General features: G+C 39.1%; 2 protein-coding genes across 2 annotated transcripts; both read left to right on the plus strand.

The window, feature by feature from the left end:
• Positions 1-136: 136 nt before the first annotated feature.
• On the plus strand, positions 137-11,299 carry LOC117539593 (nuclear factor of activated T-cells, cytoplasmic 2-like). The gene is made up of 10 exons (XM_034205816.1): positions 137-454; positions 1,278-2,262; positions 2,689-2,860; positions 3,725-3,927; positions 4,793-4,965; positions 5,231-5,371; positions 7,066-7,121; positions 7,418-7,550; positions 8,079-8,693; positions 10,905-11,299. The coding sequence occupies exons 1-10, from the start codon at positions 328-330 to the stop codon at positions 10,949-10,951; spliced, it is 2,652 nt and encodes an 883-aa protein (XP_034061707.1). The 5' UTR covers positions 137-327; the 3' UTR covers positions 10,952-11,299.
• A 495-nt stretch (positions 11,300-11,794) lies between these two features.
• manbal (mannosidase beta like) lies at positions 11,795-14,876 on the plus strand. The gene is made up of 3 exons (XM_034205817.1): positions 11,795-11,956; positions 12,845-13,043; positions 14,438-14,876. The coding sequence occupies exons 2-3, from the start codon at positions 12,894-12,896 to the stop codon at positions 14,546-14,548; spliced, it is 261 nt and encodes an 86-aa protein (XP_034061708.1). The 5' UTR covers positions 11,795-11,956; positions 12,845-12,893; the 3' UTR covers positions 14,549-14,876.
• Positions 14,877-15,131: the final 255 nt, after the last annotated feature.

Here is a 15,131-nt window from a genome sequence, read left to right on the forward strand (position 1 = left end):
GACTCTCACAGGAGGAAATGAGGAGCACGCGCACACACACACACACACACACACACACACACGCACGCGCGCGCGCACCCACACACAAACAAGTCTGCACTTTCTGTCAGCTTGTCACCATCAGCAGTGACAGGAAGCGTCTTTTTTCTTGTCGCGGTGTCGAAGGTTTTATTTAAGCAGCTGCGTAATGTTTTAAACGTATATCTTAGAACAAGGAAAACAACTGTTATAGTGGTTTTTTGTTATGTTTGCTCATGCGTACGGGCTAGTTTAGGTTATTTGGCGAGTCTAAAAGTTATTACAAAAGTAAACGTGTATAAGATTTACATGATGACTTCAGGGGGATTGGGCTTCACCGATGGCCTGGAACAAGACATCAGCCAGGAGGAGCTGGACTTCTCCGACCTGTTTCTCTATAATCCACCTGGGGAAGACTTTCCTGTCAGTGATAAAGGTGTGTAATCCTTACTAGCCTATATGCTTTAACGTGACTTTCCGTAGAATATACTTTCCACTTATTGTTTTTTTCTTAGTTTTTTTTATATTGTGAACGTGTAAAGAAAGATACATTTTATGTTGAGGTTGGAGTCAAGTAAAGATTTCGGATATCCATCAGTGGGTACTTAGCTGTCAGGTACTGATGTTATACTCCTCTAATCTTCCTCATTCACGGTCATTTTTAACTCGGATACATCATTAAAACCCTTCACTCTATTTGAGAAAATACAGAAAAGTTGCATTGCATTGTATTGTCAATATCACAGTTTAATGGAGCAAACACAATTCCTTCTAAATTCAGTCTTCATTGTTGTTACTTTGCTTGGATGCTTGAGCTTCACTGTACAGCATGATGCATGGGCATTTCTGTCATTATTTATAATCATATGTAATAAGGTCATTTAACAGATGCACAATATTATGGCATATAGAATAATATCTCAAAACAGTGGTTCCCAAACGTTTTGGTTTGAGTTAACGCAACAGCCCTTTCAGATTAACTCACACAAAATTAGTAATTCATCAATTCCCAAAGTCTGTTACAAATGTTATAGCCGAACACTATAAACTATTGTTATTGATAAATCAATATTGAAGATGGATATCGTTATTTTTTATATAGGATTAGACAGTAAGTATTTAGGTTCGTCAGTAGTCGTAATAAAAACAAACATTGGAGTCAGGCTAAATGTTTGAACAATTTCTCCATTACTTACATAATATCAGGAAACTAGTAGCCTAGTATTTTAGAAATTAATTCCTTACCTCATTTTTGACAGATGACTCAAGGGCTCTCCTTCAAAACAACAACCAGCCTCCTCTGCTGGTGGTCGACCCTCACACTGCCTACATCTCCAGTTCCAGCCAGCAAGACCCTTGTCCAGACCTCTCCTCCCACAGCCCCACAACAGAAGACCTGTCTGAGGCCGTGATTGACTCCCTGGGGCTGGCATCAAGACTGGCGAACATCCCTGCTCCCAGTCCTAGGATTGAGATCACTCCGTCAGGCGACTCTTTCAGCTCTCAGACCCTGGAGCCCAGCCTTGGCACCAAAGCTCTTGGGGCCTACAGGGATTGTGTGAGCCCTGCCAGCAGCAACTCCTCCTCTGGCTGGCCTGCAGAGGCATACTCTCCTTCGGCTTCACCCTGCATCTCCCCTTCCAATGGGGTAGGCTGTGGAATAGGTTTGTCCAGCTTGGAGCTCTGTACGGTTATCCAGGGCATCCACAATTCTTCTGCCCACTCCTCTCCTGGAGCCTCGCCTTGCAACAGCATCACAGACGAGACCTTTCTCCAACCTCAGCAGCACCGCACCGCCTCATCACTCCCCCACCAGCGTTCCCGCTCTGTTTCGCCACATGGAAAGAGATCCTATGACCAGGCTCATTCCTGTCGGGGAGGCACTCCTGTTAAGCAGCGCTCGAGGAGTCCCAGTCCCATCCCTTCTCCCCATGAGCAGCAGGCGTCCTACCTCCAGCAATACCAGGCCCACGCCGAGCTCCAGCCCCAGGCTCAGACCTCCTCCTCAGGATTGGAGGAGATGCTGAACAGCTTCAGCTCCTGTCCACCCAGAGCCATGCCCTTCTCAGCGGTGCGAGATGTACATGGGCAGGCCCAGAGACAGGACTGTGTGTATGGAGAGAGGTATGACTGGGCCATTGAGCAGGAGAGGATAAGCAGGGCAGGAGCTGAAGTCAAGTCTGAAACTTTCTATATGCTGCCAGCTGTGTGGGCTCCTCATCCAGTTCACCAAGGAGCCTTTGGGTGTGTTACATTACATTACATTACATTACATTGCATTTAGCTGACGCTTTTATCCAAAGCGACTTACAATAAGTGCATTCGACAAAGAAGATAGAAACTTGAAAAAAACAGAATCATATAAGTACATCAGGTTTCATAGAGACAAAACATTTCAAGTGCTACTCAACTGGCTTTAGATAAGCCAGCCCTTTATTAGTATATAAGTGCTTTGTTAGCAATGCTTTGTTAGTGTTATCTGTCCTTTCCTATCACTTACAGAGAAGTTATGTCTCTGAACTTATTTGGTTTATCTTATCTTGCAGATTACAATATACATCATACATGATAGTATATTTTGTGGTTTAAGGTAACATTTTGGAATATCGTTATTATTTTTTCTTTTCAGTTTCCCCTCTTATTGCTTTTTTCTGTCTATCTTTTCCCCAGTGGTCTCTCAGTGGCTCCACTCCCGTCTTTGGAGTGGCCGTTGCCCAGCCAGTCGGGTCAATACGAGCTTCTTATCCAGCAAGAACCCAGATCTCACCACAGGGCTCACTATGAGACTGAGGGGAGCCGTGGAGCTGTGAAGACGCCTAACGGAGGTCATCCGGAAGTTCAGGTGCTCCCCCTGGGTGTGGGCTTTGGTGGAATGTAACAAAAATGTTTAACTCAAGAACTATAGTATTTTCATTTTATGCGACTCTAAACTTTTTAATGTACTGGTGAGAAGTGAAAAAAGGCGTTTCTTCTTATTAACTGAGGGTGAATGGTTCCTTTTTATGAGTACACAAATCTTTACCCTAATACCCTTTTTTTTAAAACCCTCTTGGATCAGCGGGACGTTGTCACAAAGCTGAAACAGGGCTGTGTTTCTGAGCTCATGAAAAGTTAACCTTTTTTTTAAACCTACTTTGCCGTAGGTTAAACCATCCAACAGAACAAAAAGATGTAGAATTTTTTTTTTTAAACATTTAACATCTACGGGTAAACATTAATGCAGCAGTAATATTAACAACATCATTAGTAAAACATTGATAGATACAATTTTCCTACAGAATGAGGGCTTCTACTTACATATTGTTACATATGAGTACATATTGCTGATAACGTGCTTTTTGAAAAGTTTTGAATGCAGGACTTGTAGTGCAGCAGGAGAGATTTAATTGACGACGGTATTTCCCGGATAATGTTGTGTTTATGAAAGCAAACAGCCATGCAAATGAATGAAAGAGCCTCACATTATTACTCCCACAAGGAAAAATGATTAGGTACGGTTGTTAAAACGCCCTATGCAAATCAGTGTTCTTGACATGCCAGTTAGACAGTGACCAGTGAAATCCTCCTCACAGGGTGAGGGTTAGGGTTGAACAAGATTTATTGTGCCGTCTGAATTTGTTTACAGCAACCATGGAGGTTAATTATATTGTAGTTAATTTAATTCAGTGTGAAGCAAGCATTTAATCGCCTTTGTTGCCCTTACTAGCTCTGCGGGTACGAAGGCACAGCTCCACTGGGCTTGCAGGTCTTCATAGGAACAGCAGACGAGAGGATCCTCAAACCTCACGCCTTTTATCAGGTGCACCGTATCACCGGGAAGACCGTCACCACACCCAGCATGGAGAGGATGATGAACGGGACCAAAGTGTTGGAGATTCCTCTGGAGCCAAAGAACCATATGGGTGTAGTGTGAGTATCACGAAGACACTCTGGAATACTTTTTTTTAAAGGGTTCACCCCACAATTTAACATAGCAGTTTTTACTCTTACCGTAAGATGTATTTATGGAACAGATGCTGTTGGTGGGAGTTGCAGAGTGTTGGCGGTATCATCCTTAGAGATGTCTGCCTACTCTCGAATATAATGGAAGTAGATGGCACTCTGCTTTTGGTGCTCAAGGGCAAAAAAATACATTTGAAAAACAATAGCATTGTCTTCGTGCAGAGAAATCCAAGCTAATCCACAGTTGTGAGTTGTGTTGATTACCATACTATACTTGCCAACCATATCACCACACAGAAGGCAGCATACATCTACTCTTATTGAGTTTTTCAAAAGTTGTTTGCAAACACCACATTTAGTTTCATTATAATCTAGAGAAAGCAGAAATCTCTATGATCAATGTCTTTGTCTCACGTTAAAAACAAGTAAGACGAAAAATACTCAATATTCATTTTGCTGTGAAGTGCTCCTTTAAGTAATCTGCAGTCACGTCTGTGGTGTTTTTGCATTTCCTCTCCCATAGATACAGATGCGGAGATACATAAGACTGAGTTGACGTGACCGTGTCATCTGTTTTCTTTAGATGTACTGTTAAAAAAAAGTATTTGTGCTAATGGTTCTTCTCTTACTATTCTCACTCATGGGGGAGATTGCTGTTCATGCTAGCTACGCATTTGTTTCTGCTCCAAAGAAATTGCAGGTGCCACTGACTGAAAATTCAAGTGCATCACTTCCTGTGTGCCAGAGAGTGTTTTTCCAAGAAAGACACTGGGTGTTCACAGCCCTGCTTTGATTAACTTGTGTTTTATCAGTCTTTTCTTATATTTTACAGGATTGACTGTGTAGGAATCCTTAAGTTGAGAAACGCCGACATTGAACTAAGGAACGGTGAGACGGACATTGGACGAAAAAACACACGTGTGCGTTTGGTGTTCCGTGTCCACATTCCTCAACCTGGAGGCCAGCTCGTGTCTCTTCAAGCTGCCTCTCAACCTATTGAATGCTGTAAGGAGGGTTTCATTCCTCATAAGATTCATTTTGCTTCTAATATTGCAATATTCATTTGCACTACTATACTAATGCCTTATCAAACAACCTCAAACATACCTTCTATTGTCTTTTACCAGAATGCTTACCAGTAGTCAATATTGCAATTCTGGAATTTAATTATAATATATTTTAGTGGCCACCTGCCCTAAAGATGTTTCCTCTAGATGTTTTCTGATCTCCCTGTGGTTTCTGATAACGCTGTGTCTTCCTGTTTCCTCAGCCCAGCGCTCTGCTCAGGAGCTCCCTGCAGTGGAGAGGCAGGACCTGGACCGATGCTCGGTACACGGAGGGCAACAAATGGTCCTTACTGGACAGAATTTCACATCCGACTCCAGAGTGATCTTCTCTGAGAAAACACAAGGTGAAGTTTTAGCCTCCGTACTGCTTCTAAAAGGCTTTACTAGGTATTAAAGATAAAAAAATAAATAATATTTCACCTGAGAGAATAGTTAGAATTCACTTTCTTGCCAATAGTTGGATGAGAAGATTGATAACACTCTCATGGCTGTACAAATGTTAAGCTACAGCAACATTTCCCCCAGTATCTAATCCTTTCTGATGCTACTCTATATAAAAAAGTAAAACATTTTAGAAATAAGGCGATGTTTATTCCTTTTAAATGTAATTAGGCCTACATTACAACATATTTACACACAGATCATGCAAGGCCGGTTTCTCTTTTATATTTGGTTTAGTGCTTCATGCCCACCTCAGTTTTTACCTGCCGTTTTTTATGATGTCACCCATGCTCTGAACAAAGAAAATGGCTAGAAATCTGACAAATAGCACACCTAAGTATATTAATAAACAAATACAATATTGTATGTTTATCACTATAAAAAGCAGAAATGACTCGTTCATTCATCTCAATTGTTTTTTGTGACTGAGCCATGTTAGCCCCCAATCTTCACATTTAATTTGAAGCAAGATAGCAAATAAGTTCCAAAAATGTTTAATTGTTACATAAAAGTTATTATAAAAACTCTTGATGTATATACCTACAGTTCTTCTTTTGTGTTTATAGACGGAGAAAGACTACTATGATTAGTCTTTGATTATTTTGTGCAACAACACTCCAAATGTCCTGCTCGAGCATATCCAGCATGTCATATTTGTATTTTCAGAGTATTTGCATATCGCCTGGGCAACATTAAATTCAACTGACGCACATCTTCCTTCAGCCCCCACAAAATGAGCCACCCACTTTTTAAAACTTTTATTGTTTTACTGGCAAGGGACAACTTTGTATTTATTTCTAAATGGAAATGTCTCACCTTGTCACCGCTGCTCCTGCCCACACAACATTTTCACATTGGGTTACATGGTTTAAAAGCAGGATGGGTACAGTTGACTGCATGTAAAGCCTCCCTGTTGCGCGGGGTTTCATGCAACAGGATGTGGTTAGAGAGACTGATAAAGATTCAGAACCAGAGCAGAGGCTGTGTGTGTCTTTAGTTCAGAGTGTGGGTAGAAAACAGAAACAAAAGGTAGAAACTGAGATGTGAATGAAAAGCTAAGCCAGACCGAAAAGAGAAACCTGATTTCCACTTTCTGCTGTCTGCTCACATAATCAAATTTTAAAAAGGACTGGCGTTATCGTAATTCCTGCAAATTCTTATTTTTATATACAGTATAGTAGCAATAGTAGTAGTCAGATATTGTGGAAAATGTGCCCTTTTGCTTTCATTCAGGGATAAGAACATGCAAAAATAAGGCTACAGCCAGCAGGTATTAGCTTAGCTTATCACAGAGGCTGGAAAGGAAACAGGGGAAACACTTACCAAAAGTAACAAAATTAGCCTACCATGTATTTTTAGAATATTGCATTTTAAATAATATGTATTGTGCCTTAATTAATCAAGTTTCTGGTTGAATAAGTATTTGTTTTATTTGCGTGTGAGCTAGGATAGCTGTTTCTCCCTGTTTCCAGTTGTTATGCTAAGCAAACATTCTGCTGTCTGCAGCTACATATTTCTTATATTTCTCACCTTCTTATCTTATTCTCGTAAAAATATCAAACTATCGTTTTAAACTCCATCTGCCCTCTGCTTTCAGATGGGCAGCAAATCTGGGAGATGGAGGCCAATGTGGACAGAGACAAAACACAAGCTGTGAGTCACACATGCTATAAGGAATACGCATCATTTTACATGTCCAATAATGTGAATGTGTATATATTTAATCATCAAACCAACGTCATCTCTTACAAATTCACATAAACAGAAAGCAAAACATGTCACCACACACAATGTGCTACTTTTTACATTTTTGAAAGAGTTTTTCATTTCTGATACTGATCTTGATCCTAAACACAAAAGCAAGAGAATGGGCATCAGCCGCCTCTCTGTTTCAACATGACAGTTTATCTGACGCGTGATCATCTTTTCTGTGCTGAATCCTCATCTAGAACATGCTATTTGTTGAGGTCCCTCCATTCCGAAATCGGACCATTTCCCGCCCAGCAAAAGTCAACTTCTACGTGATCAACGGGAAGAAGAAACGCAGTCAGCCTCAGCACTTAATCTACACTCCGGGGATAGGTAAATATCTGCCAACCGTCTCAGATCTGTCTATCCTGGAAAAAGAGAGGTACCTTGAATGTTAGAGAAATGGGATGGTGACTAAATTGTCAACAGTGTCCAGGAAATAGCTCAACTTTAAACAGCTTAAACTGCTATATTATTAAAGTCAGTCAAAATCAGCTACTTGCTTCTTGGTATGATCCCCATTTTACACTGATGTTTTACAATTTTACAAGAAATCAGAACACACAAGAGTCAGTCATTAAACTGCAGCCACAGCTCAGGTTTTTGCGTAGGGGCATGACTCTCACTTGCTCTAAAGAGGAAAGTCTCTCAACTACTGTTTTTGCTAACAATGCACCACCTACAGTACATGAAATATACAAAATTGAAATGCACCCACACGCTTTCACACATGTTTATCAGGAAACAAATAGCATAATTAACATTTTCGGTATACTTTTCCTAAAATTACCTGTTTTGGTTTCTGTAACCAGATAATGATAGACCTACATTGATGTTTCACCTTTGTTTCTTTTGTTCTAGCCATTAAAGCAGAACCGCTGAATGACTACCAGCTGAATACGTATGGTTACTCAGACAATCAGCCCCTCACTGGCCTGTCAATGAAGTCACTCTACCATCAGCTGGAGCAGGAGAGCAGCCTTCAAGCCTTGAATGTTTCTCCAACAATGTACCATCTAACAACTGCAGACCCGAGAGCCCATGTTGTAGTCCCAGATATCCTGGACGAACAGCCACTCTATTACGGTTCTTTGGTCAACAACCCCGGGCTGTACCACTCTGCAAACCAACGTTACAGTGGGAGTGGTCCCATCCTCCTTGGCAGTTCCCCGGTAGCGTCCCACGCTGCCTCCACTCCCAGCCCCTGTGTGGGTGCCAGAACCGCTGTGAGCAAACTGGATGAAGGTCCTCAAGTTGGTGATTCATATGAGGCCTGTTTTGTGTCAAGACATCAGAGTTTTGTGCAGACGGCGCTACCACTGGGGAAGTCTCCACCATCAAGATACATCCAAGGTCCTGTCCAAGGGAAGTCTGGAGGCCGAGTGGAGTCTCTGACCATGAGGACCCATGAGGAAGGAGCCCCAGAGAGGGTCACCGTCAAACAGGAGAACCTCCGCTATGCTTACCTGGAGGATGGTGAGTGTTCTTATTGCATAATGTCATTCTTTACCAAATTACGTTTCATCCTCACGTTTTGTGTGTACAAATGAGTGCAACACGACGAATACCTTTGAGGTGCTTTCATCCCACAGGCCATAAGACTATTTAACACCTGAGCTTGCGCTATTTTTATAGGTTTTTAAAATATTTATTTTGTTATGTCTTGTAAATTGCACTGTTGAGGAACATGCGATCAAAATGTTTCATAGTACATTACATAATTACACCGTAGTTGTGTATATGTTATGATAATAAACATTTGAATCTTGAATCTTAAAAAAAATGTATCTTGTCCCTATCCATGGGGGCCAGGTTAATCGACACACTTTTGATTGTGATTGTTCTGAAAAAACAGGTTATATGAACTGGTTAGTTTCAAACATACCTCAACCTTAATTAGTGAGCCTTTATGTACTGTATGTACTAGTGTTATTAGTGTTAAGAAATACGGAATAACTACTACCCTGATATCCATCAAACTTGATTATGAAGCATGGGCAAAGGAAGAACACTTTACATTTTTTACCAGATCCAAATCACAGGCCTTTTAGTTTGTGTATCCAACAGTATTGAGAATAATAGGCCCTTTCCAAGGAAGAGCTTTTGACTCATTCCAATAGTGAAGCATATCTTTAAGTAGTTAAATGAATAATGGCTGAATTCAATTTGGATACTTTAATTACATGAATGGTTATCGTGCATGCTGGTGTACTGTCACAGGCCCCTAAACACTATAGATCAGAGAGTTAGCAGTCACATGTGCTTTTCCTGCTAAAACAAGTCAAACTTGAGCGCCACAGTTACATCATCTCTCAATCAGTCAGCAACTCTGATTCATTCTGAGTGCAGTCTATTTGAATGCAGAAGGATCTGTTTCTATCTCCGCTTCAGCTTTTATTGTTTCCTTGAAAAATATTTAGCTGAGTTCTTGAAGATACAGTACTGCAACAATTGCGTCAACAAAATACTAAATGGCAGAATATACTAAAAAACAAAGTAGATGAGTAATCTACTGGTCCAGACTGCAAACGCATACAAGCACATTGCAGCTGTACGCTTTCAAATCCTGCATTGTGGTTTGTGTTGGGCTTTTCTATCCAATTTCCTGTCTCTTTCCGAATCACTCACACAACCGAATAACACTCACTGCTCTTGTAGAATCTTCATGCTCATGTTGAAATAAATCAAACTTGGTTATGAATTTTGATGTATTTGAGGATGAAAAGGGGGAAGAAACAACACCACCATGAAGTTATGTACCCTGGCCTTATTTGCTGTAGAGCAAAGTCTCTGTTTACACCTCTGTGATGGAAGGCAGAAACAGGAAGTTTACTGAAAAGGCAAATACATGCACACACCTGTGGTGAAACGGAAAAAAAGAACCAGCAATGTCCTTTGTTCTGTTGCTTGATACCGACTGTGGTAAACATGAAAGTTTTAGCAGCTACAACAATCTGTTTTACCACACGTCAGCAGCAAATGGATATGTTATTATTTATAGTAATTTGTATTCATTATGAGATCCTATTGATAAAATGTTATTCTTTCAACAGTACTTGAAAAAAATAAGATCACTGATCTAGTGGGAAATACTTCATTACTTCAGGGACTGCAAGTCATCATTGGACTGATGAATACATTAATTTAGAACATTTCTGGTGGCCTTAACCACACATCACATGCAAGTTCAAAGGGGGAACGTTTGCCGCCCTCTCTCCCTCATTTCCTTTCCTTTACTCTTCACTATCTATACTCTTTGATATATTTGACTTTGGCGACCACTGCTGGTACTATTAAAAACAAATTGATGTAGGTCACTTTATCCCAAGAGATTCCACTAAGTAGAACAAGTGACTTGAGGATGAATTAGGTGACACCAATTTTGACTGGAATAGTCTCTTAAGTTTCACAAACAATCATAATTTGAATATCCGCCAACAGGGGCTTTAACCATAAAACAAATGATTATTGAAATTAGAAACAGTTTTATTTCGAAGGATTGCCCATAAAATAATGTTGTTTTGGTCATTTGGTGCATACCAAACAACGCAGTGCAAATGTCAAGAGTCAAAAATAGTGATTCATGTACAAGCTACGCTATAACATAAAATAAGCATCTTGTCTTAATTCATCTCAGCATGGTTGTAAATAAGAAAGTCGCTCACCCCTGTCTGTAATGTTTTACAGTGAATGACATCATACGCAGAGACATGAAAGGACACAATGGAGAGTGAACCTGGAGGCCTGCAGCCGCCATGATGTTCTTCAGATCAAGCTTAAAATGAGTGTGAGGAAAGCATGTATCAGTTATCAAATACAAATCTTGATTGGTGGCTGACATTTAAGGCAAACAATCTAAACTATTACAATGACTTTAGACTTTTTAGCCCCATACTGTGTATCTATTGTGTCTTTCTTTTATGTTGTTTGACTTGTCTTTATTCATATAATTGTACAATTGCTCTTTTTAAACATGTATAAAATATTTTATATAAAATGAAATCTGTTTATATGAATCAGTGTGTATTCAATGAAGTAAGATCTGGAATAAACAGAATAATAAATAAAATATTATAAACTAACACCATTTTTGTTTTTTTCCCTGATAACAAATGTCTTTGTCTTTGAAATAGCTTTTCTTGTGTGGAAGTCATACACCAGACACCATTATAAAGTTAATATAATATAAGGTATCAAGTGTAAACATGTTTTAAGTATGATTATTTGGCTTAACACCTAAATGTAAGGGTTAGGTTGGGGTTAGTCATTCAATTCAAATTTGGAGATACATGGCTTTTACTAGACAGACATTATACAAATTGTAATCTGACAATGTTTACCACTCAGATGTAGTGGGTTCTTACAAAACGGAAAAAGTACCTAGAACTTGAGTAAATGTTTAGTTGCATCCCACCCCTGGTGACGATGGCTAGTAGCTACAGCTCTAAGATATAAATACCATAAAACCATTTTTACGAAGCCTATCTTTATGTTTTGAAAATGTAATCTTAGTGAGAGATATTTGTTTTTATAAAAACGCTAGAGGGCGACATTTTCAAAACAATCATTCCCCGGTTCGGAAGTGGCTCACAGTCTTGTTACGTCACTACCGCTTGGTGAATTCCTTTTCTCTCTTTTGTGTGTATCTTTTCCTTTACAGATTTACTAACATTTGTGCTCTGATATTGAAGTTAACATCCCTGTAACGGCTGAAGGAGAGTGAAGTGTTCTTGTTACTGGTGAGCTTCTTCTTCCACACACTACTGTCTTCATGGTTTTAATAATGTAACCACACTGCTGTGCTACGTTGTAAATCATTCGTTGCAGAGTCTATTTACATTAGCCTCCAATGTACAGTAACGTTTTGTTTTATCAGCGTGATGCAATGAGACCACAGAACATCGTTTGATTCACATTTCCACGCTTTTGTTACAATTCAGTGTTTATATTCTGGTTGCGGATACAATACGAGACAGGCGAGCACCTCTTAATCTTGTCTGGGAGCCATGAAACCCTCATTGTTTAGGAATTACTGACATGTTGTTAATCTGCCTGCTCGGGTCTCTCTCGTCCTGTGACAGCTTTGCATCAAATCCATGTTTATGACAGTACCAACAGAATAGAGTTATTAGAAACATTGAATAACACACATTGAAATGTGTTTTTACATTGTGAATCAGTGCAGGGTTTCTATATAGTACGCAAAAATAATAGAACATTCAGTATGATTATTTGGCTTGGTAAAATCAATAAGCATATAAAATGCCTACTGTACATAGGATTCCATTGAATACAAGGAGGGTTTGTTATTAATATTGTGCTGTTACTGGGGGAAGTATACATTTATATAGTTAAGACTAAAACTATATTTGAACTACTGGAAGAATGAGTTAAATCTCATAATGAAGTCACTGAAGAAAGTACTTACTTTGATTTAACTACTAAATATGTTTACGTTAATTTGAAGAGTGCTCTTTTTTTAAATGAAATGTTGTAATTAGTATTGATCTTGCTCACCCTGTGTCAGAAAGTCTTTAGTGAATAAGACATGTTCATTTGCCTTGTCATGTACTTACTAATAATTGAAGAATAGATCTTGTTGCTAACCGTGTTCCTGTTGTTTGCAGAGATAGGTTGGTGCAAGGAAAAATAATCAAACAGACCATCAGCAGCATCATGTCTGCAGAAGTGGACCTGTCCCCTCCAGAGGTCCCTGAACCCACCTTTCTAGAGAGCCTCCTGCGCTATGGGCTGTTTCTGGGCGCCATCTTCCAGCTCATTTGCATCCTCGCTGTCATCTTCCCCACATCCAAGGGACACGAATATGTGAGTAGACACCAAGAAATAGGGAGGAATAGGGGATTCACATGAAACAAATGTTGCAGTTGATACCAAAATGTCACATCTACATTCTGCTGATTTCTTTCAATTGAACCTATTCAAATGGTCTGTCGAATAGGGATGAAATATGATTCTAAATCTGATGTAAAAAAGAACACAATCAGAAACATTTGCAGCATGGAGGAGCTGCAGATAGAACAGCCAGGATTTTTTATTTTTTTATTTTTTTTAATGAACAACTTTTTCTCCTATCTTGCTTGACAGATCTTAAAGCTCAAAGCTCTGCAATTACACCATTTGGTGTAAGAAATCTTGCAGATTGTTATTATTCAGTCCTCAGAAAAAACAGAATCAGTTATAAAGAGTAGTGCAGAATATCTTATTTATAAATGTCCATGAAGACAGGGCCACTAAGGGCTTCTGCCACGATCTCCATACTTTTAACTGTCAGGAGAGATTATTTATAGACAAGAGCAATTAAATCCACGGTCTCATAATTCTATTTTCAGATGCTCTCATTACTCTCCACAGTATGTCGCCATTTCATCCTTTACAGCAGCCTGCTGTCAGTCTGCCTTGCCATACAAAGACAGAAACAGTGCTGACAGGGGGAAACGCGTCTGGATGTGTTTGGCTTGTGTGTGTTTCTGAGTTGTATCCATACAATTCTCCACCACCAATGTAGAAAAGAAAAGAAGAGATAACAACAAAGTGGACGAGAGCTGAAGAAGGCTTTTGATGCAGTTTTTATTCATGTACATGTGCATCTTGCTAATATAGATTTTTTTTATAATTTCAACTACATTTTATTTATTTCAATTTTAATGATGTGCATTCTATGTAATCTATTTTTTCAATCTAATTCTACTAATACTATCTTATATTTGTTTCAATTATTTGGCATCCTCCCATTGTTTTTATGTACATTCTGTGTCTGTTTTCCATATTGTAAAGCACTTAGCATTTCTTTATGAAGGAAGCTATACTCAGTTTATTATTATTATTCATTTAATTATTATTATTGCTCCATAAATTCAGGAAACTGCCTATAACAATTCCATTCACTTATTAACACATAGTCTGAGGTATCTGGAGTGATGAAGAACTGGAATACTTGAATGTATAAGACTCAGCCCCCATCTAAAGTTTGTTGTATGAAGCACAGACTCAAAATGTACTTGGAAATAGTGTTTTGGCAGATTCCCTATGTGAGAGTGTCAGCTAACAAACACACCATCCAAATACATCTTCAAAACAAAAACACAGTTATCTAATCATGTGATCAAGCAGTCATGTGTCCTAGACCATATTTAAGGTGACTCAGAGGATTTATTTTTTAAATAACAGGGTGGTTAATACGTGTTGTGTCTGCTCACCAGGAAGAGACTGAGTTCACTGATGGCAAGGCCACCGAACAGCTGAAGAAACCTAAAGGACTGACCCCGCAGCTTCGGCAGAAACCAAAGAAAGAGAGCAAGAAGAAGCGATAGATAGTGCTGCGTGTGTGCATGTGTTAAGGTTTGTGTGAATGCGTGTGTTTGTCGACTTCCGTCAATCAACATTAAACGGTTACAATTATCACTACAGGAATATGAAACACTAATGCTATATTACAACATTAAACATGTCTACATTTAATTTGAGACACCTTGACCTTTATATTGACAACAGTATTAAAAAGAGCAATAGTCATGGCGTGTTTATGCAGCTTCATATTTCATTGCATATTTGTTTTGCAATTGTATTTTATAATAAATATCATTGATTGAATTGTATTTGGATTTCAACAGAAAAATAAATCCACTCTGTAGTCATTCACTTCTGCTGTTTATATTAATTGCAACATTTCCATTTGGTCAAATTAGTCAGAATTAGATCATTGTTTTTATATTAACTCACTTCGTATGACAGAATGCTTCATGACTTCCTGTTAAAGCTACAGACTTGGCCCCACAATAGCCTGTTCAACTAGGTATATTTAACTTGTTATTTTTCTCTTTTAACGGTTTACTTGATATTCATCGACCTTATAAAGGGGGTTAAGATAAGTAGAGCTATGTAATAAACAAATGA

The sequence above is a fragment of the Gymnodraco acuticeps genome, unplaced genomic scaffold (assembly GCF_902827175.1).
Source record: "Gymnodraco acuticeps unplaced genomic scaffold, fGymAcu1.1, whole genome shotgun sequence".
In the NCBI taxonomy this organism is placed as follows: Eukaryota; Metazoa; Chordata; class Actinopteri; order Perciformes; family Bathydraconidae; genus Gymnodraco; species Gymnodraco acuticeps.

What these genes read in the sequence shown, in the direction of transcription:
- manbal (XM_034205817.1), top strand. Translation starts at nt 12,894, where the DNA reads ATGTCTGCAGAAGTGGACCTGTCCCCTCCAGAGGTCCCTGAACCCACC. An exon ending in CATCCAAGGGACACGAATAT is followed by an intron (nt 13,044 to 14,437) that starts GTGAGTAGACAC and finishes TCTGCTCACCAG; the next exon opens with GAAGAGACTGAGTTCACTGA.
- LOC117539593 (XM_034205816.1), top strand. Translation starts at nt 328, where the DNA reads ATGATGACTTCAGGGGGATTGGGCTTCACCGATGGCCTGGAACAAGAC. An exon ending in CTTTCCTGTCAGTGATAAAG is followed by an intron (nt 455 to 1,277) that starts GTGTGTAATCCT and finishes CATTTTTGACAG; the next exon opens with ATGACTCAAGGGCTCTCCTT. An exon ending in CTTCTCTGAGAAAACACAAG is followed by an intron (nt 5,372 to 7,065) that starts GTGAAGTTTTAG and finishes CTCTGCTTTCAG; the next exon opens with ATGGGCAGCAAATCTGGGAG.